This window comes from Crocodylus siamensis, chromosome 15 (assembly GCF_052110815.1).
Source record: "Crocodylus siamensis isolate JL-2025a chromosome 15, ASM5211081v1, whole genome shotgun sequence".
NCBI lineage: Eukaryota > Metazoa > Chordata > Crocodylia > Crocodylidae > Crocodylus > Crocodylus siamensis.
In genome coordinates, this window is record NC_143409.1 from 31,457,741 (window position 1) to 31,484,980 (window position 27,240).

Genomic DNA, 27,240 nt, shown 5'->3' on the forward strand with positions numbered 1-27,240 from the left:
TGGAATCAGAACTGCAGTTTCTGTCTGTCCCCCTACCGCCACTTACCTCCTGGCTTTGGCTCCAGCCTGGTTGTGTAGCATTGAGGCCAGGCTTTGCTGCAGCCATGTACTCTGTGCACCAGGCTAGAGTGAGCTGGAGCCAGGGCTGGAGGGTAAGTAGTGGCAGGGGAACAGGTGGGGTCGGGGAGAGCAGGCAAGTGAATGGAACCAGGTGCCAGGAGGCACAGACACATATAGGGTACAGATCCCACAGCAGGGGCAGGCACTGGGAGGAGGAGGGATTTGGGGAGGTGTCTGGCAGGCTGTAAGAGGCAGGGGTGGGACCACTTGACTCCCGTTCTACTTGCCACCGCTTGACTTGCTGCAGCATTTGGCGTGGGAAGTGAATTTAAGACAATTCCCCAGTAATTAGATTATTTACATGTCTACAATTTATTAATAGTTTTCCATTTTCCATGTATAGAATCTAATTATTAGAGGTAGTCTTAAATTCAGAGTCATCTTGAATTTCGTTAAATATGGTACTTTGATTCTGAAGTAGGTGATGGTACACATTTATATTGTAACTTCTTACAGTATATTGTTAGGCAGCCATTGAGGTGTGCTTTCAAGTGAGGATCAGAATTAGTCTGCAAGAATTCTGTGGGTATTTCTACACTGTAACATTTTGACATCTGGTGTAACTGGTAGGAAATCTGTTGTAACTGGTAGAAACTCTAATGGTGTAACATCAGGCAACCAATTCAGTAATAAGTGCCTGTCTTTACGTACCATTAGAAAACAGTTCCTTTATTATGAATGGATGTTTCAATGTGAGGTGTCAGTAATGTGAATTACTTTGTATATATCTATTTTTATTCTTTTTATTTTTGGATCTTTAGGACTAATGGCAGAAGAATAAGCAAACATGGCAGCTATGGTTCCACCGGTGAAGCTGAAATGGCTTGAACATCTAAACAGCTCTTGGATCACAGAAGATAGTGAATCCATTGCTACAAGGGAGGGAGTGTCTGTCTTGTATTCTAAATTAGTCAGCAATAAGGAAGTAGTACCATTGCCCCAACAGGTTCTATGCCTTAAAGGGCCTCAGTTGCCAGATTTTGAGCGTGAATCCTTATCCAGTGATGAACAGGACCACTACTTGGATGCCCTTCTTAGCAGCCAGCTGGCACTGGCTAAGATGGTGTGTTCAGACTCTCCATTTGCTGGAGCACTTCGTAAACGTCTGCTTGTGTTGCAGCGAGTCTTTTATGCACTTTCTAATAAGTATCATGATAAAGGCAAAGTGAAACAGCAACAGCATTCACCAGAAAGCAGTTCTGGATCAACAGATGTTCATTCTGTCAGTGAACGTCCCAGGTCAAGTACAGATGCTCTCATAGAAATGGGGGTTCGGACTGGACTAAGTTTGTTATTTGCACTACTGAGACAAAGTTGGATGATGCCTGCATCAGGACCTGGCCTGAATCTTTGCAATGATGTCATCCACACTGCAATAGAAGTTGTGAGCTCTTTGCCACCTTTATCTCTTGCAAATGAAAGTAAGATTCCACCAATGGGACTGGATTGTTTATCACAAGTAACAACGTTTCTTAAAGGTGTAACAATTCCCAACTCTGGGGCAGACACTTTAGGTCGTAGGCTAGCTTCTGAATTGCTGCTTGGTTTAGCTGCCCAGCGTGGTTCTCTGAGATACCTTCTTGAATGGATAGAGATGGCTTTAGGTGCTTCAGCTGTAGTAAACACCATGGAGAAAAACAAAATGCTGCAGAGTCAAGAAGGAATGATCAGTTTTGATTGCTTCATGAATATATTAATGCAGATGCGACGATCTTTGGTATGTATGCAAAACTTGCATTTGAAATGTGTTAATTAACAGCTTCAAGTAAAGCCACATTAAAATAAATGTATTCTAATTTGACCTTAAACTGAATGGGGTATGGCAGCTTTTAATGGTATTACAGTTGTTTTGAAGAGGTTAGAAATTGCATAGATAATGTCTAGAATGAACCTGTTGGAAATTCATTCCTTCTTACCAGATCTCCTTACCCAATAAAATAGCAAAAAAACCCCCCAATTGTCCTCTTTGGAATTGCCACTTCTGTTTTTTATGGTATCAAATAGGTTTACAAAAATATCAAAGACATACTGTATAACCACGTTACCTCCTTTCAGGTATAATTGTATTCCAAAATTATAGCGAAAAGTACAGAACTTTGTTCTGAAGCTTGCTTTCTATTTGACTTGCTTAGTACTTAGAGTTATGTAGCATGACCTTTTACCTACCACCTCATTCATGTGAACCTCTGTTGCCTGAAATACTGTGGATTCTTCACTGTCTGAAAGTTATCTAATCAATTTCACTACTGCTCAGAACTTCATACAGGAAAATTGTAATAAAATCCTGTTTCATTGTGGTCTTGACACTTCCTAGGGAGAGATTCTTCCTTACCACTTGTGAATATTCTTTAAACCAGTGATTCTGAACTGGGGTGATGCAAGATCCTTTTAAGGGTGCATGGTGCTACACAATATAAAACCAAACTGAAATAAATGCTGTAACAATATTATTGTTGTGTGTGCAAACACCTACGCGCAATTTGCAAGATGAATCCAGAGATTTTAAATAGGAGTCCAAAGCATCAAAACATTTCTGTCCTGTCCTGATGTTTCTGAGATTTTTGCAAAAGAATTGCTCTATTTTTACATGGTCAACAAATGAGTAAAAGCTCAGAGCTGGGTTTTTTAAAGAATGCCTTTATTCTAAAAATTTTGAGAACTACTGCTTTTAACTCATTCAAGTCCTGAGGGATGCATCATCACCAGGGATCTTGGTTTTCTCTATTTAAAAACCCCAAATTCTTTGATTTAAGGAATACCAGAGTCTTATTTAAAAAACCCAAATCTGCGTTTTTCTGTGATTGAAATGAAATGCTATATGTGCATGTGTGTGTATGTGTATCAGTTGAACACAATGTTTTATTGATATATTTACAATTTTCAATCAATCTGAGGCACTGGTAGGCTTCCAATCAGTATAATAAAATAAGTTCTAAATACCTATATATTTTCACACTTGATTTTGGGGTTTTTTTAATCGTAGAAAATCAGAGCTCCTCCTGCCCCCTTTGCTCATTAGGATGCAGGTCCAGCTGCTGCTGTTTCCCCCTGCTGCTCTGTGGCACTGAGCAGTCCTGGTATGCCAGTGCCCTGCCCATGCTGTTACCCCTTACTCCCAAGCCACAGCCCCCTGGCCTTGCACCTCACTCCCAAGCCACACACGCCCTCTGTCCCTGCTGATGCCCCTCATTCCTGACCCACAGCTTTCCCTTGCCCCCAGCCATGTTGCTGTCCCTAGCTTCCAATCTGCAGTTCCCTGTCCCTGTCAATGCCCCTCACTCCTGACTTGCTGCTCCCTGTCCTACTCCCTCCTCTCCCCCCCAGCCCTGCTGTAGGGGGCTTCCAGCTGCCTCCTGGCCTGCCTAGCCCCATGCAGGCTCACAGAACTCCAGCATGGGAAGGGGGTGAGGGTCCTTCGGGGCTGGTGGGGAGCTGCGTGGCCAGGCCACTGGGGACCAGGACCTGTGTTCTTAGAGGCAGGGATGGCTTTGTGGCTGGGAGACACTGCCTGGGTTGGAAGGTGAGCTATGACCAGGCCACCTGGTGCAGCACAGGTGCTACAGACATCCCCTCTTCCTCCCTCCAGCCTGCACCAGGGCCAGACTCGGTCCACTGCCACCTGCATGAACAGAAGCCGCCACAGCCATCACAGGAGCAAACAGAAAACCTGGGTCTCTGGTCACCAAGAACTCTACTAGGTTAACATCCCCACTTGCACCCTCCCAACCTAAATTATTAAACTATTTTAAATAGATTAAAGAAATGGGAAATTTTTTTTTTAACTGAATAGGTCATATAGATTGCTGACAGTTGTGGACAAACCCTCCCTGCAAAAGGGACATTACAGGAGGAAGCAGCCTGTTAGTTTGACTTGGCTGTGCAGGGTCTGTATAGATCAGGTGCTTCAGTGGGGCTTTTTGGCACTTTTATCTAATAGCTGATTCAATCTGCTATTACATAAGAGCCAAAAAAGCCCTGCTAAAGTGCCTGATCTATGCATATGTCGAGTGAGCCAGGTGCAACTAACTTAATGCCTTTTCTCGGTATGCCCTGGGCTCAGCATGGGGGCACATGGAATTTAAAGTAAAGCACCCTTTTTTTTTAAATGTCTGTAAGCAGCCATAAAGGATTTTTCCCCCCCATAAAAAATAAAACCAACAAATTTCCTATGGAAAAACTATTCTGCATTCACAGTCATCCTGGTAGTATAGTTGTATTGAAGCTTGTATTTAACTTTGTTCAAGGAAATTGAGTTGACTGAACTGAGGTAGATCTAGTGCTTTATTGAATGACTTGTATAAACTCTGAATCAAAACAAGTGCTGTGAAATGCTTCATTGATTACTGTTTGTCTAACAGATCTTCAACTGTGTTACAAATGTTGTGTTGAAACCAGTGCGATTTTTCTTTTTTTTCCAAGATGCTTTTTTGGTGGAAAATATTTTTCTGTGGAAAGGAAGTTTGTGTGTGTGTGTGTGTGCGCGCACGCGCGCTTGCTTGTTTTTTAATTTTCAATTTAAAAATATTTTTGAAAACTTTCAAAGCTTTGTACAGAATAATCTACAACTTGAGTATTCTAACACACACAAGCACACTTCAAAATCATATTAAGGGAAATGGAAACTTACCGTTAAGGATTAAATCGCTAAATTTAAAAAAATGCATAATTAAAGTATAGTCTCAAAGTATTATTTCCATGTTGTAGTTAGTTGTTAGAAACATCATCCAAATAATTCAGTTTATTAGCAGAAACAGCTTAATTTTTTTCTACCACTTTTCAGAATAAATTAATTTATTGCAAATGTATTGCATATTTTGTTTAAATGTGCTGTTGACAAATGGGTTGATTTTTTTTTTTTTTTTTAACAATATCAATGATTTTTTTTTTAAATTATAGGGATCATCTGCTGATCGAAGTCAATGGAGAGAACCAACAAGAACATCTGATGGTTTATGTTCCCTTTATGAAGCAGCTTTATGTTTGTTTGAGGAGGTGTGTCTTGAAATGAACCTAGAATTTAAGCTAATTTCACTTTGCGTTGTCACTTTTATATCTGTTTAGCTTAATAGTATTTTTTTAAAGCAAAACTACTAATTTTTCAGTCATTCTCGAGATAATCAGTTGCTTTACAAACATAATTGAATCAAGCCTCAGACCTACTCTGTAAAGAAGGGAACAAATCCCCATTTTATAGATGGAAGACTGAGTCACAGTGAAGTGAAGTAACTTGACCAAGATCATAATAGAGCAAATCTATGGGATGACTGGGTCTAGAAAGATGTCTTTTGACACCCATTCATGCATTCCAGTTAACCTCAGAAAATGTGAAGTGGAATTATTCAAAATATAAGATTTAAGATTAGTTGAGGATTTTTTGTGATATGTTTTTAATAGCTCAGCTCTTTAGTTGGGAGAGATGTTTGACAGTCTTTTAGGCACAAAGTAGTGTTCTTCAGGTCTGGGGAAGAAGCAGCCCCAGGCTTACCCTTAATAGGAGTGACTTGTGTTTAACTCTATGTAAATGAAAACAGTCACTTAAAGGATAGAGAATAGCTGTAAAGTAGGAGCAAAGAGATGTTATCCAAAGTAGGTGCAAAACAAGGAAAACACAGTTTAATTGATAACCTGATCATATAGAACAGGGGTAAGCAACCTTTTCTGTATGCAGGCTGGAATGATCTACCTCAAGCCACAGGTGGGTGGATGAATGGTAGGACCCTGCCAGAGTGGCTGCTTGTCTCCCTGGCAGCATGGGGAAAGCATCCCACAGCCAGTGTTCGCTAATGTTGTCAGAACCTGTGCTGGCTTTGAAGGTTCTGTGGGTGGCATCTGGCCTGAGGGCCACAGGTTACTGACCCTGGGTGTAGAAGAACTTAGTTTGGCCTGTGCCTGCTTCTTTCCCCATAAAACATATCACGCTTGCCTCCTGTATATTCTTGGACTATGACAGCTATGCAGCACTCTAACCTTGCTACAACATAGATTTAAGATTACTCAGTGTGTATGATGAATTGGAATTAATTATGTTCTAGTTTAGCTACTTTGTGGACATCTTTTTTTTTTTTTTAATTTCAATAGGTTTGCCGAATGGCATCCGACTACTCTAGAACATGCGCCAGTCCTGACAGCATACAAACGGGTGATGCTCCCATTGTTTCTGAGACTTGTGAAGTATATGTTTGGGGTAGTAATAGCAGCCACCAACTGGTGGAAGGAACACAAGAGAAAATACTTCAACCCAAACTAGCACCAAGTTTTTCTGATGCACAGACAGTGAGTGATATTTTTTTTGTAGTGGTACGTAGTGTAATGTAAGAGTTAACTGGGAAGTGTCTTATTCTATTTGAAGTACAAAAACCTGATAAACTTGTATATATCGTCTATATCTATAGATATATATCTATAAAGATTTTTTGAGATTATTAGTATCAAGTCTTATATTTAAAAAGAGTATCTGGAATATCATAATTGTTTATGCCTCCATAGGAAAATGTGATTTTTATTTATTTATTTTTTAAATTCGTAACAAGTTACACACACCTATATCTAAAGCAGGGATGGGCAAAATATGGTGTATGGGCTGGCTGTGGCTCACCAACTGATTGTATCCAGCCCATGGTTTGGCAGTTGCAAAGTTATAGGATCTTGTCCATGGGGAGCTGATGGCTCCAGCTGCTGTGTTGTGCTGGCTGGGTTGGCATGTGCCAGGCAGGCAGGCATTACGCAGTCCCATATGCGGCTTACACAAGCTCCCACCCTGTGTGCTGAATGCAGAGCCAGGTGTGTGCTGTCATTAGGTGTGGATGCTGACTGTAGATTCCTGCTGGGGGTTGGGGCAACTGCCCTGGACCACAGCTGACATGCTGATGCAACAGTATCACCTGTGGACCTGGGTGGACACCTCAGTCCCCAGTGGGAAGTTGCCGGCTGTTGTCTGCACCTGTTCAGTGCTGCTTCCAGCACGTCAGGCGAGAGCTGGTGTAAACTGCGGGGATGTGCTGTAGGTGTGGGACAGTTAGGGAAATGGTTGGGGGGTGGGGAGCAAAGAGAGGTGGCAGCTAGCACTGGGTGCCAGGCAAAAGCAGGACCTAGTGGTGGGCATGTTCATTGCTGCTGAGGCCCTTCTGGTTGCGGCTGCCCAGAACCCACTCTCGGGCTGTCCTGTGGCTTCTCCCCACCACCATGTCGACCTGGGGCAACCTGGAGGTAATGCGGGGCAGTAGCAGCAGGAAGTAGTTGCAGGGCAGCCCCAGTGTGGGCTCTGGCTGCTGCTGCAACCAGAAGAGCCTGGCAGCAGCAAGTGCACCCACTGCCAAGTCCTGCTTTTTCCCAGTGCCCAGCAGTGGATGCTGCCAGTCATTGTGGGCAGGGCCATTTCTTTGTTGTCCCGCCCTTCCCCCAAACTGCCCCACACCTATAACACATCCCTGCAGTTTACACCAGCTCCTGGCCCAGATGCAGGAAGCAGCACAGGGCAGGCACCGATACCAGCACCAGGTACTGCCAGTGAATTCCTGCTGGTGATTGGAGCCTCCTTGGGGTAGAGGGGCAGGCTGGAGGCTGAACCTGCTGCCTGTGCCCATACCAACTTCTCACCTCCACTCTCCCCCTGCCCTGCCTACTCTTGGCCCCATCCCACTCCCACATACAGAAGTTTTTGGCGAGCTGTTGTGGGGGTGGGAAAATGCTGACCTGGCCCATGAGAGTTCCTCAAAATTCCCTATGTGGCCTGTGGGTCCAAATAATTGCCCACACCTGATCTAGAGAATGAGAACATAACTTTCTCCATTAGGTCATGATTAAAAGATGTTTGAAAGGAGGATTATTCAGGTTGTGTTGATTTTAAATCAAGGTGATTTAGATGATCAAGTGAAAAACCTGTTTTTAAATTAGTAACTTTAATGAGCTTTTCCATTTACACTTAGGTTTTTTTTCTAAAGATGGGTGCATTCTCATTGTTAATATAATCATCAAAGGATGTAGATTTACAACTAAATACGGTATTTACACTGAAATTGATATGTTCTTCTGTTACTTTGGAGGGTAGACTCCAACTGCATGCATTTTATTTTAAGCAATCATGTATTGTGCCATATCTGAAAAGCTTGGTTTTAGAAGTAAGATTTCTCCCTGATTTTTTCTTTATACAGAAAAACATGCCACCTATAACTCAATTTTTTAAAAAGCTCATTGTTTTAGGATACGGTATTTACTTTTTGTTTAAATGCCTAAGAAAGTGTAATTTTAGACCTTAATTTATCATGCATTAATGCAGACTTTATTTTAAACACATTTATTTTTAAAAAGGAAACTACTTTGTAATTTAAGCAACAAAACACAAATATCAGATTTTTTTTTCTCTAAACAGTCTGTTTTTAGCAACCCCCAGGTTTTTGTTTAATTACTGCCTTTTTTATACTTGACCCTAATTGTAGGTATGTGCTTTTGTGAGTTTTATTGATACAAGAATTTTCCAAGAAGCCAAAAGATGTTAGAGCTGCTGTTTGCTCTCTGTTAGTCATTTTCACGAGATTTGCCTAGTGTAAAAGTCAGAACAGGACTGTCTTAACTGCTGGCACAGCATGCTCAGCTAGCTTGCTGAAAATCAAGCCACAGTATGTTCTTTCAGCTTTCAGTCGCAGGTTCTATAGTCACAACTTAGCACTTTTGTTGATGCATAACACAAAATAGAATAGTTTGCTCTTCTGTTGCTTTATTGGCTTTGCACTGTTGACTTAAGTAAAAGCTTATGTTTGGTTACTACACAGAGAGATGATGGTAGTGCAGATTCTGCAATAATTCCTAATGAATCAATGGGATTTTTATGTACCAAAGGACTTCAGGTTCAGGTTTTGCAAGGCAGCCTTATGCATTAGCATAACTACAGTGTTAGCAAACATGCCATATTGTTTGGATTACAAGTCAACCTTTTTCACTTCAAAAAGAAACATAAACATCACTTCAGGGGGCAGGGGTTCAATCCATACTTGCAATAATATGGTAAAATTATACAGACCCTTAAAGGCCAAAATGGCTGGTCATGGTACTAGAGGAGCAGATAGTCCTGTACAACACCCTAAGGACCAGCTGTTGTGGCCCCACAATGCAGCTCTTGTATCCCTTAAAGGTACCACACAGAACCATTACTTTTGGCATGGCAGATTCACAATGTTCATAGAAGGGCCAAAGTAGCTGAGTGAACTACCTTGCAGTTCCCAGGATCTCCTTGGTCTGCTTCACTGCAAACCAAGATATTAATCCTTCATTAGGGAACTAGGAACTGGGGATGGAAACAGACATCACCTTTGTGCCAACATCATTTTTGTGGCGTCCCCTGGAGTGACATGTCTGTGTAAACTGGGAAAGTTGGGGCTTCAGGGCATGCATGTCTGTAAGTAGGCATTTCCTGCTTGCTAACACCCCGGGCAGCATGCAAGGGAATCCCTCTGCAGGGGATTTCCCTACATCTTCTGCATGTATGTGTGTGTGTGGTTGGGGGAGACGGGGGAATGACACATAACTGTCATGGTGGGGAGGGCTTCAGATTTCCAACTTGTGCATTGTGCAGTTATCCCATCTCTATGCTTGCAGATGTGGAGAAATTCTCTGCAGAAGGATTTTCCTGTGCATGGGTATTTGCCAGTTATTGGGAAGGACCTGTTGTCAGATATGCCCAAGGGAAAATCTCCTGCGGGGGAATCTCTGACTCCCCAACATGGGGGACATGTCTGCAAGCAGGTGTTTTCCCCTGTTCAATGCATCCAAAGTCAAGGTATGGCAGCTGGGGACTTCTATAGATGTCTGTGGAGCGCGGTTAGCTGTGTTCTGACATATTGTGTTACATACAATGCTGATCATGCTCCATTGAAGATGCCTTGTTTCCGGCCTTAGACACGCTATATCAGGTTGAGGCTTCCAGATCTTGGGCTTCATTTTAGCAATCAGGGGAACCTCTGGTGCAGTCCATGTGACGGGTGGCTTCTAGAGCCACAGAGCCATCAAGTGAAATGGAAGGAAACCAGGCAGAGCCCTATTTGTGTTTTTTTTAAGTTGATCAAAACTTAGGATTTGTTAAATTGGTATCTTCCAAGAAAACTGAACAAAAATTGCCAGAACAATCCCATACAAATTCCCACTTTCTACATCCCTGCATCCTTAAAAAAATTGGAAAAATTTGGATTTTGAACTCTTTGCATCCAGGACTTTGGTTCTAAGTATCAATGAAATTTGAATCCAAAACTGCAATCCACTTGTGGCTATTTAGTAAGGGCCTATCTTTGTTTAAGCCTGTAAATAATTTCCATTTATCTAAAAATGTTTGTCTGTCTGTTGCCATGGAATTTTAGGCTTAAGATAATTTTAGCCAAGACTCACTGTATCATCTTTGGTACAGAAGACAGTTTTTAATTTTAGCATTTTTAGTGCGCTTAACCCATAGCATCTTTCTTGCTTGTTTGATTTTCATGTGAGATTTTGGTAAGGGCTGAAGCAGTTCAAAGCTTCTTATGGTCATTGTCTTAATTAAAATTGGGTAAAAACTATTTTTTCTAAACTTTGACCTCACACTTTCAAGTTCACGTTTATGCAGGCTGAACTTGTACTCTGAGCAGTCCAGTAATACATAAAGACCGGATGGATGTTTTATGTGTAATTCCTTGAAAGATACTGAGATTGTTTTTTCTGAGTCACAAGTATATCTTCAACTTTTCACTTGTGGCTCTTCATGTAAAATTTGAAAATATCACTATGGTGGTAGTTTTTTAACTGCACTAGGTATGTGGTCATATGTGATGAATCATTCAAACTGCAGTTTTCTCATTTGAACTCCAGTATTCAGGTATGTGGTCTTGTGGCTCTTTGGTTAATAGTAGTAACTTCTTGTGTGCCTCCAGTTAGGAATTGTGTTATTGCCGTAAGTAATGTAATATATACCTGCAGAACATATTTACATGCTTTATGGTTGAGGTGCAGCAGTTCTCAGTTGACTCCTTTAATTTTCATATGGCTTACCTACATGGGAAGCCTTAGTGTACAGTGTAATTTAGGGGAGGGTTGTCCAACTTTGGAGATGCTGGAGACTGCATACTGTGTGGTGTGGACCATCCTTCCACAGACATCCCTTCTTGTGCCATACTGTGTTGAGTGCCCACCTCTGCTGCTCCATGTTGGGCACACATGCTGCACCTACATTGTGTAGGGGGCTTTGGGCTCCCTGGTCCCCACAGACTACTCTGTGGCCCCATGGTGTTGGTAACAGGGCAGGTCATCTCAGATCTGGGTGATAGCAGCGGGAGAACAGTGAGAAGAGAGGCACCCAGAGTGCATGCAGCCTGTTAGTGGGACAGCCCTGAATTAGGGTATGAGTTTACAGCCCCAAATTTCCATGTTCATGTCAATAATACTTACTAAGGGCACCTTTGCAGGAGGTGGCTTACTGTACTTTGAGAGTGGAATAATTTAATTTGGAGTTGGTATGCGCTGAGAGCGCTCCTATGAAAACTTAGTACAGAATCATTGGTGCACTGTAAGTTCCTATCCCAGTTTGCTGTGTACTACCTTCTCCATTTAGACAAATCCGTATACCCTTAAGTATACTGTCCTTTGGACTTATTTTCCTTAAAAACATAATTTTTCTGTTTTTTTCTGCTGTACAATTATTCACATTGATATTCAAACATCCTCTCCCGCATTGTGTTGGGCCATTTGCTATCTACTCTCTGTTGTGTTAAGTTGTTCTTATTTAAAAAAAAAATGTTCAAAAGCCACCCCACTTCTTTTCATGGATCTGATGAACCTTGGGTGGGCCAAATCCTGCTCAGGGAAAGTTTGCTTTTCATAATGTGTAAGCTATGTTTTGTAGTGAAGAGATGCAAATGTACAAGTAAAATAATTTCACTGTTGAATTTAAACTATCAGGGTAACAAGAAAGCAGATCTTAGAGTTAAGAATATTCTTAAGAGTTGGATTTGAGTTTCCAAAGTTTGTTGAAATGCAGGTGTTCCTTAGTTTTTTAGACTGCAATATTACAAAAGCAATATATGAACATTTTAAGAAGAGTCTTTTAGTCCTATGCATTTTATTAGATACGTTTGAAAATATTAATTCCTTTGTAATATTGTAATCCTTTTTGTTTATAGATTGAAGCTGGACAATACTGTACTTTTGTAATTTCTACGGATGGCTCTGTAAGAGCCTGTGGTAAAGGCAGCTATGGAAGGCTAGGACTTGGTGATTCCAATAACCAGTCTACACTGAAAAAACTGACTTTTGAGCCTCATAGATCTATCAAAAAAGTATCATCCTCAAAAGGATCTGATGGTCACACATTAGCATTTACAACAGAAGGTGAAGTCTTCAGCTGGGGTGATGGTGACTATGGAAAACTGGGACATGGAAACAGTTCAACACAGAAATACCCTAAACTTATTCAGGGTCCTCTACAAGGAAAGGTGGGTTTATACAGTGGAACTTATTTTGTTATGCCTTTTTAATTTAGTGTTTACTTCCTTAAGGCTTCAGAATTTTCTACTTGTATGTAACATTTCTGTTTTGTACTAGAGATGATTTTTAGGCCATATTTCAGCAAAACACTTAAACATGATCAGCTTTGAGCATATTGTATGAGTGTGTGTGTCAGGGGGGTGATCTCATTTGCTGAGAGAGAACTTTGTGCTTACATATTTTGCTGAAGTGGGCATTAATTCCAGAAGGTTGTCACTTTACTTAAAGTAGTATTACTCATAATAGTAATTGACTGGCATCTCTGAAAGGGGGTGTCCACTGCTTGTAAAGAAGCTTTGTGGTTCCTTTTGTGCTTTGCTGTAGATTCACATCTTTAAAGAAGAGCGGCTGATGATAGGCAGGGGTGGGTGTTTCTTGCTTTATCATCTTAATGCTGCTGTCAAGCCAGGTTGTCTTGTAACATACCCTGTTATAAATTCTTTTATTTATATTGGCTTGATTAACTAGAATTTGGCCAGGTGGCTACAACTTATATGTCTGCAATCATATTAACTCCCCCTTCCCTTTACAAATACTTATTAAATACTATAATAAATGATTCCGTAAAGAATGAATTTATGAACAAATTCAGTGTTCCTCAGGAGGTAACTATAATAGGATTTTAATACACTGGTCTCTTAGAAGGCGGACTTTCAGTCTGCTCTTTGACTTCGAATTCTGTGACTTCTGTTCGTGCAACAGGTTTGGGATCAGCAGTACTTTTTTTCTTTCTTATAACACAGGTAGTTGTATGCGTGTCAGCTGGATACAGACACAGTGCTGCTGTCACAGAAGATGGAGAATTGTATACTTGGGGTGAAGGAGACTTTGGAAGACTAGGTAATTTTAAATTTCTTACATAAAACTGATCTGACCAGACACGTTTGGAAAAACTCCATCTGTTCAGTAAATGGCACTACATATTTATTAGTCAGACTTTTCTTTCAAAGTGATAGTGTAAGGAGTCTTGAAACATCACAAGTATAGCATATTTTTATAAAAGGTAGATGTTCTGTTTCTACTCAGATTTTTAAAACAAGATAACTATTGCACTTTCTTATCTTGCTGGAAAAGCTTATCTTTTTGGCAGGGCAGAAAAAAGTCTTGGCATATTTTTCAGTTTCTGTGTTCCTAAAATGTAAATAAGAGTGTAAATCAAATGCAGTGATTCCTAGTCATGAACTGTGAAACAAAAACCCTGAGAAGAGTGAATGGTCTCTGTTTTATTTCAGTTGACTGTCAACTTACCCTAGAGTTTTCATATTTAGGTTGCAAAGTAAACTATTCCATGGAAGATTATTTTAACTTCTAAGTCACATACCTTTCACAGGGCATGTCTACACGAAATGCTATGCTGCTGCAGCAATGTAGCATTGGTGGGCACAAACTGTGATGCTGCAGCTACATCACTATAGTAATGTGCTCCCTTGCTATAGCACACTGCTGCAGCAGCATAGCAGCTAAAAATAATCATGTCCTTGACAGTACGGTGCAGTACGGTGGTGTTACTGCACCATTGTTTAGTACTTCCTAAAGTAATAACAGTGCCGTAGGGGCACGTGTAGACATGCCCACAGAGTCCCAAACTGTCTCTTGTCTTCTCTGCTGACAAAAACCCATTTGTCAAAAACTCCATTTTTTCTTAACTTGTGTAATATAGTTATTTTATAACACTACTTCCGCTGAACACTGAACATTTGAATTAAAATGTAGATCAAGATTGTTTGTAGAATATATAAGTAGGATTATGGGCAAAACTATCAGTTGAAAGTTTGAAATGTTGTGGCTAATCCCATATGTAGTCATCAGAGGAATAAAGTTGGATAAAAAGATAGCAAAGGCTTTTGTTGTGTAAGGATTAGTGTGTATTTGTATTTAGTTTTCTTTGGAGGCATGTCTAATTTTGCATATTTTATCTTTACATAATTAGGCTATAGCTTACTAACTTGAAAAATGCACTTTCTATTGAATAGTAGATATGTTAATGGATAATTTGGTTTAGTTTGCTGGTAAAATCATTAGCAGAAGTAAATTCCTAAATCAAACCAATAGTGCTCCAGGAATTCTCAAACGGGATGAATCGTATTAGCTGCACTAAATGAAAAGTAACCTTGATTCTGTTTTATAGTTTCATAACTTGCAAGTTTGTATATGTTTTCTAAAAGTTATTAGGAAGTGATTTTTTTCACTGCAAAAGGGTGGCTTAAATTACAGTATCTCTAAAACATTACAAATTCTTCCTGAGTAAAGTGAGCTACTCTGATTTATTCAAATTTGCAGACAATTGAAGCAATACACTTTTTCATAAATATGTTTTTTCATTTATTTGATTTTTGTCCTGTGTTATCTTGGATGTTGCGTAATTTAGTTTTTCTTATGGCACTGCCTCTACACTTAGGACTTGTTGCATATCAGAGTCCACTTACTTCTGTTCTCAGTAGACGAATACTTCTGCTGGATGCTGTGAGGTTTAGGACTTTTCTGCTGCATATTGGATAAGCTACCTGTTTATGTTTAGGTTAAGGGCTGCCATAAAGAAGAGGGAGAACCCCATTTCTTTTTTCCTGCAGTGTAGGACATGGACCAGTGGCTTGAATTTTCAGCGAAGTAGTTTTACATTGGATATTAAGAAAAACTTCTTCACTGTTAGAACAGTGAGGCAATGGAATAGACTACCCAGGGAAGCTGTGGACTCTCCATCCATGGGGGTGTTCAAGAAGAGGTTGGACAGCCACTGGTTGGGGGTGATCTAGGCATAGCTATGCCTGTGTTCTTTTGTGGGTATTTCTAATGCTTCTTAATTTTGCTGGTTTCTTCATGGGGCTGGGAGTGATTATTCCCTCCCCATTTCCCTTTTTCTGCTATGTCAGATATTTGTTTTTTAAACCTTCCTTGGAGGCATTGGGTTTTGGCTGTAGCCAAGGCTGGGGGTTTTGACTGGGGTGTCCCAGTGCTCCAGCTGAGACTTAAATGTGGAGGTTCCTGGCTAAGTGAATCATGCCCCTCTGCTCAGGGTCAAACCTGTCGCCATATTTGGGGTCAGGAATGAATATTATCCCATGGTCAGATTGGTATGGCCCAGAGGAGGTTTTACCTTCTTCTGTAGTGGGAGGTGTGGCCCTCTACATGGGATCTCTTCAATGTATATTAACAACTTTTTAGAGAAGCAGGACACTGGCTGCTGTGGTCCCCTTGGTAGTAATATGCCTTTAATAATTTTTCTATTAACTTCTGAGAGGGGGCACAGATTATTTTTATTTTTTATTATTTATATTACAAGGTTGTGTAGCCTGGCAGAGTCCTGTTGGAATTTTCATACAGAGTGGGTCTTAAGATTCCCAGAGGAAGAAGGAAATGCATAATTTTTTCCCCTTTTTCTCCCCCCCAAGGTCATGGTGACAGCAACAGCCGTAACATTCCAACTTTAGTAAAAGATATTAGTAATGTAGGAGAAGTTTCCTGTGGCAGTTCACACACTATAGCTCTATCTAAAGATGGAAGAACAGTGTGGTCATTTGGAGGAGGAGATAATGGTACGTAAAACCTAGAATGGAATTAGTAGTTAATAAGTCTCATTTATGGTCTGAGAAATGATAGTCTTTTAATATATTTTTGTAAAATCTTCTGCTCTTCAATTGGACTGAGTCCTTTTATAGATAATTACTAAAACTGATAGTGATGTGGAGAGCTAAATGGCTGTTCCAGGTGCAAGAATGGGAAATTTCTTATGAAATTATGTAGAGGGTTAGAAAGGAAGAAGAGGACATTATTGTGAGCTGAGAGAGAAGACTGGAGTTCATGTGATAATCGGAAGGTTTTTTTTAAAGACAAAAATGTATTTGTACAATACAATTACAATTAGAAAAACAGTTACTATTTCTGATTGTATATTAAAACTCCATTATAACGTATTCTCTGTTCCAACAGACTCTTAAATATCTCCAAGAATTTAATAAGGTTTGTAGATGATATTACTGAAATACAGTGATTGGACACAGGCCTGGGACCCAGAACTTATGGTTTTGGTTGTTATATAATCTTACATAGTTAAGTGACTTATCCATCAGTTCTCTATCTCTTAATTTTAGAATTCTTCATAAATGGGAAGATCTCATAACTGTATTGTAATTATATAACAGCTTTTCTAGTTGTCTGTGCATGGTAATACATCTGGGTATGAGAGATCAGAATCTAATCAGTGGTTTGAAAGTAGGTGAACTTGTCAAAAAATGCATTGAACACTAAAAGGAGTTTCATCATCTTCATTACATTCAGAGCCTGTAATACATCTTAATCTCAAATGCAACAGTTTATGTACTATAGTTCTGCACAGACATCTTAAGTATATTTATACCATATGAGTGCTCATATAAATCCATTACAATTTCATATTTTTTCATCTATATTATAGTCTGCTCCTGTAAAAAAGCTTACCGGTACAAATACTTGTTCTGATACTTCATGGTATCATTTTTGTTTTAATAAGAGTTATCAAGTTATAAAGAAGTCAAGTAGCAAGAACTGTCAGATCTATGAAATGAAAGCTATTCATGAAGATAGCATAAAATCTATCTGCAAAGGGTTTTTTTAATGTTTGTTTATTTTTTCAGCTTATGAGATTCTTAGTCCATGAAGTTTTGTTAAGACTTATATTTATAAAGACTTTTATTGATATATATTTTTAATATTAGCATTGATTGTACTAACTGCCTTATTTTCACAGAAAATTAAAAAAAAACATCATAAGAAGAAACTTGAGTTTTGACCCTTGCTGATTTCATAGCTAGTTGTAGGTCAACCATGCAAATTGCATTCCCTTTTTCTCATCTCTTTAACTAACAGTGTCTTGATTAGAGCTTGCTGTGTCATTCAGATTAAAGTTGCAGCACAGCTGTTTCCCAGTACATTGTGTGTAGAAGGCAAAAAACTAGGAGCAACTCCAGTTGGAGTCACCAGTTAATGGAACTGGTTAGTTTTTCAGGAAATACCAAGATGTTAAAATTCATTTGGTTCCAAATTAGAATGAAGACAAAAATCTTTACCGCCCCACCCCCCCAGCCCTTAAAAAATTTCAGTAATAATTTTTTTAAGCATTTCCTTTCAACTTACAGTATATTAAAATACTGACTTTAAACTGTTTGTACAATATTTATTACTAATGTAACGGATGTAAGAAAACCAAAACAAATTAATCAAGGCATCGGAAATCTTGTTGAGTCATACACTTTGATTTCTACCCAAAAAAAATTCAGGTTTCATCAAAAATTGTTCCATCAAGCATTCAGTAAGCTCTAAACTCCATGGAGCTTTGATGTCCTTTCACAGAAAATAAAACAAAAGGCTGTAGTTGAAGAAACTTTGAAGTTTAAATTATTTGGTTGGCTTAACGCATGCTTATAAGGACTGCTAGAAAAATTCACATCCTTTACAGGTTATATTTTTAAGAGGGGAAAAAATTCAGTAGACCTTCTTTTATTTTGCTAAACATGCCAGGGCTTTAAGTATTAGATGACTTTAAATGACATCATAAAATGGGGAGCTAAACAATGCATTAGTGAAGAAAGATCGCTATTGACCTTATTGTTTTAATAAATGTTTCCATTTAAAACTGTAGTAAAACATGTCTATAGTCTTCCTTCTATTTGATAGCAGTGAAATTGAATATTTAGCCTTTTTTTAAATGAAAAACTTGGAGGTGTATTTTTGGAAATGAAAAATTCTCATTAGAAATTTAAATCTTCATATGACTTGCCTATCAGTTTACTTTAGTGTAATGCTATCTTGTATCTCTTCCTAATAGGCAAACTTGGCCATGGTGACACCAATAGAGTATATAAACCTAAAGTTATAGAAGCTTTACAAGGAATGTTTATTCGGAAAGTGTGTGCTGGGAGTCAGTCTTCACTTGCTTTGACATCAACAGGACAGGTAGGTAAAAGAAAAAACAGACACTAGGAACAGATTTTATTTTAAATAGGTCATTATTTACAGGTTCAGTATTGAAAATTGTGTAGTGCTGAATATTTTTGCTGAATATTAAGCTTGGACCTCAGATTTACAAGCCAATTAAAATTATATAACTTCAGTAATTAAAGTAATACATTATCTAATACACTGTTACTCATAGTATAATGTTAAAAGTTTCTATACATATAGTTTCTGTTTTTTCATTATTTAGGTAGTATTCCGTGTGCCATGAACCCAGATCTAGCAGCTCATATATGTTAAGAAAGTCAGTTAAGCATGTACTTAGGTCCTGTAGATGTCAGTAATAGTAACATGCCTAGTTAAATAGGAATGGTTCAAAGCAGGTTTTTAAATACTATATTCAATAAATTGGGGGAAAAAGCATGAAAAAAGATAAAGCAGAAAAGGCATGAAAAAGATGAAACCTGTATCCTAAAGGGTGTGCTAGCCAAATAAAACAAACCTTTTACTACAATTAATACACACAACTTGAATAACCATTGTTTTTTCCTTGTTTGATGTATTTTGGTACTTGGATCAATCTTATTTTACTCAAACTTCTGTTACTTATGTGATTGCAACTCTTTTAAGAATGTTTCCTCTAAGTAATATTGGAAAGCACTGAATGAAGTTTGAATTATTATAAAATGAGGTGACTTAATTCCATAAATGGAAAGGTGTTCAGAATTAAGGCTTAAATTTATATAAACAGGTTAGGTAAAGGACAAAGTAATGCTGAGACAAACAAACAATACGGAGACTGAAAAAATAGGAATCATTTTATATAATATGATATATAACACATGCCCCGCTCTCTCCCTGATTTGTGCCCCCAGTAAGCATGGGGCTGCAGCCTGGCCATACCTGCATGGGCAGGAGCTGCCTCCACAGCCCAGCGGTAGGATCCAGTGCAGGAGAGAAAAGTGGGGTGGCAAAACATTGCTGCCCCCACTTCTGCCACCACCAGGACCCTCACGCCAGTTCTGTCGCCACCAGCATGGGGAGTAGTGGATGGGGGAGGGCGGGCTGTGCTGCCCTCACCTTCTCCTGCCAGCTGCTCATGTGCTGGGCCGAGACTCTACCCCACCACTGTGGCTCGTCTGCCACTGCTGTTCCCTTCAGGGAGCAGCTATACCCTGGAGGGGAAGTGAGGTGGGGGGCAATGTGTGTGGCCTTAGGGGAGTGGCATTGGCGGCAGTGGCTGGGCTGTGGTGTGGGGTACAGCCGCAGCTCAGCGCATGAGTGGCTGGTGGTGGGAGGAGGTGAGGGTAGTACAGCCCCCCCACCTTCACCCCCATTACTTCTTATGCTACTGGCTGCACAGCTGGCATGGGGGTCCTGGCAGCAGCAGCTGCAGCAATGAGTCTCACCACCGGCTCCACTGTCCTGTGCCAGGTTCCGCTAGCTGGGCCTTGGAGGGGGCTTCTGTGTTTGTGCTGGTCTGACTAGGCTGCAGCCCCGGTGCCTGTGGATGTGCAAATCTGGAAGGGCATGCCCCACATCTTCCATTACAAGCCCCATCCTGCCACAAACATGGAGGGAGGGGGGAGTCTTGGGGGCAGGGGGCACCTGGTTGAGAGTGAAGGGCACCGGCGGGGCTGTGGCAGTGAGGGCCTGTAGGTTGGGAGTGAGAGTCAATGACAGGGCTAGGGGACTGTTTTCTGCTAAAACTGTTATACTGGGTTGGGACTAGCCATCAGTATTTACAAATGTGTCCTGGTACAAAAAAGTTTGAGATCCACTGATTTAAAGGGATCCCTGGCACGGCTTTACAAGCAGTCATGGTGCTCTGGTGTGGTGCCAGGGGACTGGAAAAGCGCCAGTGTTGTTCCCATTTTCAAAAAAGGGAGGAAGGACGACCCAGGAAACTATAGGCCAGTCAGTCTTACCTTTGTCCTGGATAAGCTTTTTGAGACAATTCTCCTGGCGCATGTCTGGAAGGGGCAAGCAAGGGAGTGTATGCTTAGGGGCAACCAATGGGTTCATTAGAGGCAGGTCCTGTCAGACCAACTTGTTTGTCTTCTATGACCTGGTGGTCACAAAATCCTTAGATGCAGGTGTAGCAGTGGACATAGTCTTTTTGGACTTTAGGAAGGCCTTCGGCACTGTCTCTCACCCCGTTCTCATTAAAAAACTAGGAGACTGTGACATCAACACCTACACAGACAAATGGGTCACTAGTTGGCTGGAGGGCTGCACTCAGAGAGTGGTGGCGGACAGGTTATTTTCAGCCTGGAGGGATGCGGGCAGTGGGGTCCCCCAGGGCTCGGTCTTTGGGCCCGCACCGTTCAACGTCTTCATCAGCGACTTGGACGAGGGGGTAAAAAGCACCCTGTTCAAATTTGCTGATGACTTCAAGATGTGGGGAGAAGTGGGCATGCTAGAAGGGAGCAATAGGCTACAATCGGACCTAGACAGGTTACAGGGGTGGGCAGATGAGAACAAGATGGGTTTCAATGCTGACAAGTACAAGATGATGCACCTGGGGAGGAAGAACCAGCAGCATACCTATAGGCTGGGGAACTCCCTTCTCATCAGTGCAGAGGCAGAAGAGGATCTTGGAGTCATCATTGATGCCAAAATGAACATGGGCCGGCAGGGTGGGGACGCGGTCAGGAAGGCCAGCCATATCATGCATCCACAGATGCATCTCGAGCAGGGCCAAGGAGGTGATCCTCCCCCTCTATGCGGCACTGGTCAGGCCACAGCTAGAGTACTGCATCCAGTTCTGGGCGCCGCACTTCAGGAGGGATATGGACAACATGGAGAGGGTTCAGAGGAGGGCCACTCGCATGATCAGGGGGCAAGCCCTATGAGGAGAGGCTAAGGCACAAGAGAAGTCTGAGGGGAGATCTAGTGGCCTGTTACAAACTAGTCAGAGGGGACCAGCAGGCATTGGGGGAGTCCCTGTTCCCCCCAGCACTACCAGGAGTGACTAGAAATAATGGTCACAAGCTGGCAGAGGGTAGATTCAGGCTAGACATCAAGAGGCGCTACTTCACCGTCAGGGCAGCTAGGATCTGGAACCAACTTCCAAGAGAAGTGGTGCTGACTCCTACCCTGGGGGTCTTTAAGAGGAGGCTGGATGAACACCTTGCCGGGGTCATTTGACCCCAGTACTCTTTCCTGCCGTGGCAGGGTGTTGGACTTGATCTTCTTGGGTCCCTTCCAACCCTACCAGCTGTGAAATTATGAAAGTCATTAGTCTCTCAAATATTTTTTTTTGTTTGTAGGTGTAAGTTGGAACATAACTTATTGAAATGTTTTTGGTTAGGGGTTGTTTTTTTTTTGGCCTTTGCCTGCCAAAATAATTAATAAAGGGAATACAAATTGGTTGATAAGTACTTAACTGGGTAAAGCCCTGATTTGTATGACATGTGTATATATACAATTATACAACTTGTGTGTACAGCAGTGGTGATTAATTATTTTGGCTGGAGGGCCACTTACAAGTTTTGGTGAGCTGTTAAGGGCTGCTAAAATCTTTCGGAAGGTATCATCTTAGCCAGAAAAATACACATACTAAAAATCAAATGTCTACTATAACATTTTCATTTTATTTCAAAAAATAATTTTTGTCCTTTGTTTTTTTTGAGTAGTGTATATAGAAGCAATTGCATAATAGCTCAAAATAAAGTTTTGCTCTTGTATATTGTGTGAGGGCTGGGACAACACTGGGTGTGTGTGGTGTGTGTGTGTGTGTTGGGGGGGAACGTGTGTGTGGGGGGGAGGGGCTGCCTGTGTGTTAGCTCCTGGGAGAGTTGGCTTGGAGGTCGGGGAAGAGAGGGAGGCAGGGATGGGCAGGGAGCACATGTAGCAGAGCTTGTCTGGGCAGTGCAGTGCAGTGCATGTGTAGTCTGCTCCCCTGTCCTCCCCCAATCCAGCCTGTAGCTGACCCCTTAGCACTCTGCCCACTCCTGCCCAGAATAACCTGTACTGTGCTCCTGCCCCAAACCCAGCAGATGGCCCCAGCTGGTGCACACAGCTATCCAGCAGAGCTGCCCAGTTACTGCTCAGCTCCCCCTACTGCCAGCAGCAGCTTCTTCTCCTCTTGCTTCTGCTGTGCTGCTCTGGGCAGCAGGTAATGCAGGGAAGTAGTGGGGACTTGTGTTGGGCAGCAGATGCCGAGCCAGGCAGGGGGTAACTGCACCTGGGCAGCTCCTGCCTCAGCATGTGGGGCTCCTGGCTGCCTTCCACCCACTCTGCCTGCTCAGCATGATGAGCAGCCAACTGCAGGTGGCCAAATGTGTGGAAGGCAGCCAGGAGCTGGGGCAAGAGCCACTCAGCTGCAGCTTCCCTGTGCTACCTGCTTCCCGAAGCGCTGCCACAGGGGCAGGAGGAGGAGGAAGAAGAATTGCTGCTGGATGCCTGGCAGAGCCGAGCTGTACCTCTGGCAACTTCAGTACCTTGGGTGGGAGGGAGCAGGGCCCAGCCCCATGTGGAATGCTGCAGGGGCAGCTGCCGGCTGGATCCAAACAGTTTTTGAGCACCAGCCCACAGACTGGATCCAATCATTTGGTGGGCCTGATCTGGCCTGCGGACTGTGTTTTGCCCTCCCCTCATGTAGAGTTAAATGTCCAATTGCAATAATTGCATATGTAATCATCTGGAACTTGGAATCTTGACAGATACAATAACTTGTTGAAATAAATTATGTTTGTTTTTTAGGTGTATGCGTGGGGCTGTGGTGCGTGTCTGGGCTGTGGTTCTTCAGAAGCTACTGCCCTTAGACCCAAGCTTATTGAAGAGCTGGCTGCCACAAGAATAGTTGATATTTCAATTGGTGACAGCCATTGCTTGGCACTTTCTCATGGTAATATAAATATGGCATTTAATATTTAGAATCTTCTTTTGATGAAAAGACACAAATCTCACATTTTTGTTTCCTCCTTTTGTTGTTCCTGTAGATAATGAAGTTTATGCTTGGGGTAATAATTCCATGGGACAGTGTGGTCAGGGAAATTCTACTGGTCCCATTACCAAACCAAAAAAAGTAAGTGGTTTAGATGGAGTAGCAATTCAGCAAATTTCAGCAGGAACTTCCCATAGCCTTGCCTGGACAGCCCTTCCCCGAGATAGGTAAGTTACTGTGTTATTTGTAAAAGTACATTGATGAGTGTGTTTGTCCTTTGAAGCTATTACTGAGATTGTACACCATGTGTTAAAATAGTGCTATTGCAGCAGAAATGTTGTACGTTAAGCATTTGTCTTTTTACTGTTGTGGCTCATTTTCACTATTGGTTCATGTTGAACAGCTATGACAACAGTACATTCAATCTGAAAAGTATTTTTGTTTGAAGATTTTGGACATTGCATCAAGTTGCAGCAAGGGAACTCCTAGGTGCTGCCTGCCATGCCTCCTATGAATGGCAGAAGGCGTGATCATGGAGTTGAGCATAACGCAGTGGGAGCCCCTTGTTTTATTACACGATTAATTGAATGAATTTGTGATCAGGTCACTACTTAAGGTGCGATTAACCAGTTCTTGCCTATTGTGTTAACAAAGAAGAAACTTTTGAAGTATAAACAAGAAGGTTGTACCAGATAAAATATTAAGTTATGAATATAAATAGATTTAATTAAATTTGGGTAAATATTTGCATGTATACACTGTTTTGAGGAGAATGGCTTTTTAGTTTGGTTTGGATTGGGGTTGGCAATTTATGGCCATTTGGGCTGAATCCAGGCTAGGAAGAGATTGGATCTGGCCTCTGAAGGGCTAAACTAGCTTTGGGGCCTACAGTGGTGGCTGGTTATAAGTGGCAGGGCACCATTAGTAAAAAGTTGCTGAACCATTGTATAGTTTTTAGGAAATTGATTTCAGTTAACAGAACTAAACTATTCTGTAAAGATCAGTGTTTGTGGTGGCTTAACTTGAGAACTTTGGATAATGCCTAAGACCCTTTAACAATTTTAAAGGATTTCAAACAATGTATTAAGACATGCTTTTTCAACAGATGCCATGTTAGACAACAAAATTTTAAAAAAAATCAGGCTGCTTCTAATAGATGACAATATCCTTTTCAACTCTGCCGGTACTGTATTTAAAACTCTTTGGCAAGATTCCATGATGTCAGACTTGCTCTGGGAATGCATTACAGCTTCTGTAGGAGTCAGTTGAAGGAGGAAAGATGTGTCTCCTTACATTTGTGGGACCTGTAAAACAAAATAATCTTCTTTTAATTATTCAGTGTTTGATTTGTAGAGAGATTTACAGGAGAGGGAGAGAAACTAGCTATAAGGATGAAGAAGACTGGTGTTTTCTTTGTAATAATTTGTTCAAGGTGTGAGCCAAACATTCATGAAACAGTGAACTTCTAATCCATGCAGCTCTTTTGTTTGATTCTAGACAAGTTGTGGCCTGGCACAGACCCTATTGTGTAGATCTTGAAGAAAGTACCTTCTCCCATCTCCGTTCCTTTCTTGAGCGGTATTGTGATAAAATTAACAGCGACATACCCCCTCTTCCTTTCCCTTCATCAAGGTATATATAAAACAGGCATGCTTAATTTCTTTTTTTTCCCTCTTTGGTACAGCAGTGATGCATGGTTCTGATGCTGTTTGTTTTTAATTAGTAAAATATTACAGATAGTAACATATTTTGTTTTCTTATATTAACCTGTTTCTACTTTTCAGGAATGTTTTATTTTTGCAATACAGTAATTTTTAAAATAAAAAATTAAAGCTGTACCAGAAACCTCTTTATCTGAAATTTATAAGTGGTGAATTAATCTTTTCATTTTAAATTATTCCTTTGTGACACACACACACACACACACACACACACACACACACACACACACACACACACACACACACACACACACACACACACACACACACACACACACACACACACACACACTCTCTCTCTCTCTCTCTCTCTGTTTGCCTGACCTTTATAATTTCCATTCCTTTTATTGAGTCCTGTTTCATTGGTTATTTAGCCCATTTATTTGTGCTAAGTTTAAAAAAATTGGAGTGATAGTCTGTAGATTTTTTTGGTTCTCAGCTTGAGAACATAAAAAGGTATGCGTACCACCCAGTGGACTCTGCTGACTACAAGGATCTTTCTGCTCAATCTATTCTTGTCAGACTCTTGGGGTAGGGAGCCTGATCTGACCCTGAGCATCTAACTAAATATGTTTATTTCTTTCAACTGTTAAACATTTTTTACATTTAATTAAGCATATTTGGCTTACTTAACTGCAAATACCTGGAAAATATCACTTTCAGAATTTGTATATATTTTTAAAAAAGGAAAGAAAAAATTATTTTTATATTTATTTTTATTTTGCACAGCTGTATACTCTTATATTAAAATAATTTCAAAATTGAAGTGACCACTGAATAGTCTTCCTAGTTTATACATTTTGTGTACAGAGTTTTTGTGTTCTGTGGTTTTTTTGTTTTATAAAATTGTACAGTCAGATTGGCAGTACCTCTCTGAAGAGTTGATTTCAAGTCATGCTAATTATTTCTTCTCTTCATTTGGCTTGTCAAATGTCACAGTAGGACACATCAGAAATACTGGTGAACTGTACAGGGTGGTGAAAATTGCAGCATAAAAGTAGTGAGAAGAAAGTTTGATGGACAAGCAAACATTAAGAATGACTCTTCTTTTTTTTTTCTCTCTCTCTCCTCTTTCCCCGGCCTTCCTCCCCACTTGTTCCAGGGAGCATCACAGTTTCCTCAAATTGTGCCTGAAGTTGCTTTCTAATCACCTGGCTCTTGCATTAGCGGGAGGAGTAGCAACTAGCATTCTTGGACGCCAGGCAGGCCCACTTCGAAACTTACTGTTCAGGCTTATGGACTCCTCTGTCCCAGATGAAATACAGGAAGTAAGTCATTTAATATCATCTATCAGTTAGTTGTCTTAAGTATGTGGTTATTGTCAAAAGCAGGTGTTCTGTAAAATGACTCCCCAGGAATCTGGAAATTTGGTGGTGAGGGACTGGTGGTAATTAACACTGCCACCACTCCCCCACTGCCAAGTTTCCAAGCAGGGCAGGATTGGGCCCCAGCCATGCTGGCCCTGTGTAGTGGGATTGGGATAGGGATCAGGATCAAGATCCAGCCTGTGGACTGACCTGACATGACTCATTTGGCCTGCAGGGCAAAAAGGTTTGGCACCACTGATATAACTGATACTTGATTTACCAGTTTAAAAAATAAAATCAAACCTCTGTTGAGGCTGTTGGTTATGTGATTATTGAGAATTATTATATGTGGGATCCTAGTTTATTTCCAATCTTCTTTTTAATCATACTTGTAAAGCTGTTCTGTATGTTTTCCCTTGTTTTGAATGAGTTGCTCTCCTTAATTGGCAACATTATTTTTATCTAAAATCAAATGGGGGAAATAGAAAATCTATGAGTAACAGAAGTTTGTGGGGGGGACGGGATAAGACTATACTTCTAATTGTGAACACCCACAGCAAATGCCAGATTTATTGACTTGTACAACTGTTGCCATTAGAATGATGAGCTTGCAGCATCAGGCTCCAATCTGTATACTTTCTTATAACTTTTCCACAATTTATAGAATGAGCTATGGTACAGCAGTTACTTGTGACCAAAATCATGAAATCACCAAATAACTACAGAGGGACTTAAGGCACTTGGAGAGCTTCAAATGTTAAGTGCTCCAAAA

At 40.9% G+C, this 27,240-nt stretch overlaps 1 protein-coding gene across 7 annotated transcripts in view; it reads left to right on the forward strand.

Moving 5' to 3' along the window:
* The window catches only part of HERC1 (HECT and RLD domain containing E3 ubiquitin protein ligase family member 1), a 185,013-nt gene that overhangs the window by 23,598 nt on the left and 134,175 nt on the right, over positions 1-27,240 (forward strand). For all 7 annotated transcript variants that reach the window (XR_016439229.1, XR_016439230.1, XM_090028113.1 and 4 more), the window contains exons 2-12: positions 882-1,837; positions 5,017-5,112; positions 6,199-6,393; positions 12,258-12,569; positions 13,365-13,461; positions 16,011-16,154; positions 18,422-18,549; positions 23,257-23,401; positions 23,496-23,667; positions 24,938-25,072; positions 26,264-26,429. Coding sequence is in view for 5 of the 7 variants with exons in the window: in XM_090028113.1 (XP_089884239.1) it covers positions 908-1,837; positions 5,017-5,112; positions 6,199-6,393; positions 12,258-12,569; positions 13,365-13,461; positions 16,011-16,154; positions 18,422-18,549; positions 23,257-23,401; positions 23,496-23,667; positions 24,938-25,072; positions 26,264-26,429 (2,520 nt within the window). In the remaining 2 variants the exon portion in view is untranslated. The remainder of the gene's footprint in view (positions 1-881; positions 1,838-5,016; positions 5,113-6,198; positions 6,394-12,257; positions 12,570-13,364; positions 13,462-16,010; positions 16,155-18,421; positions 18,550-23,256; positions 23,402-23,495; positions 23,668-24,937; positions 25,073-26,263; positions 26,430-27,240) is intronic.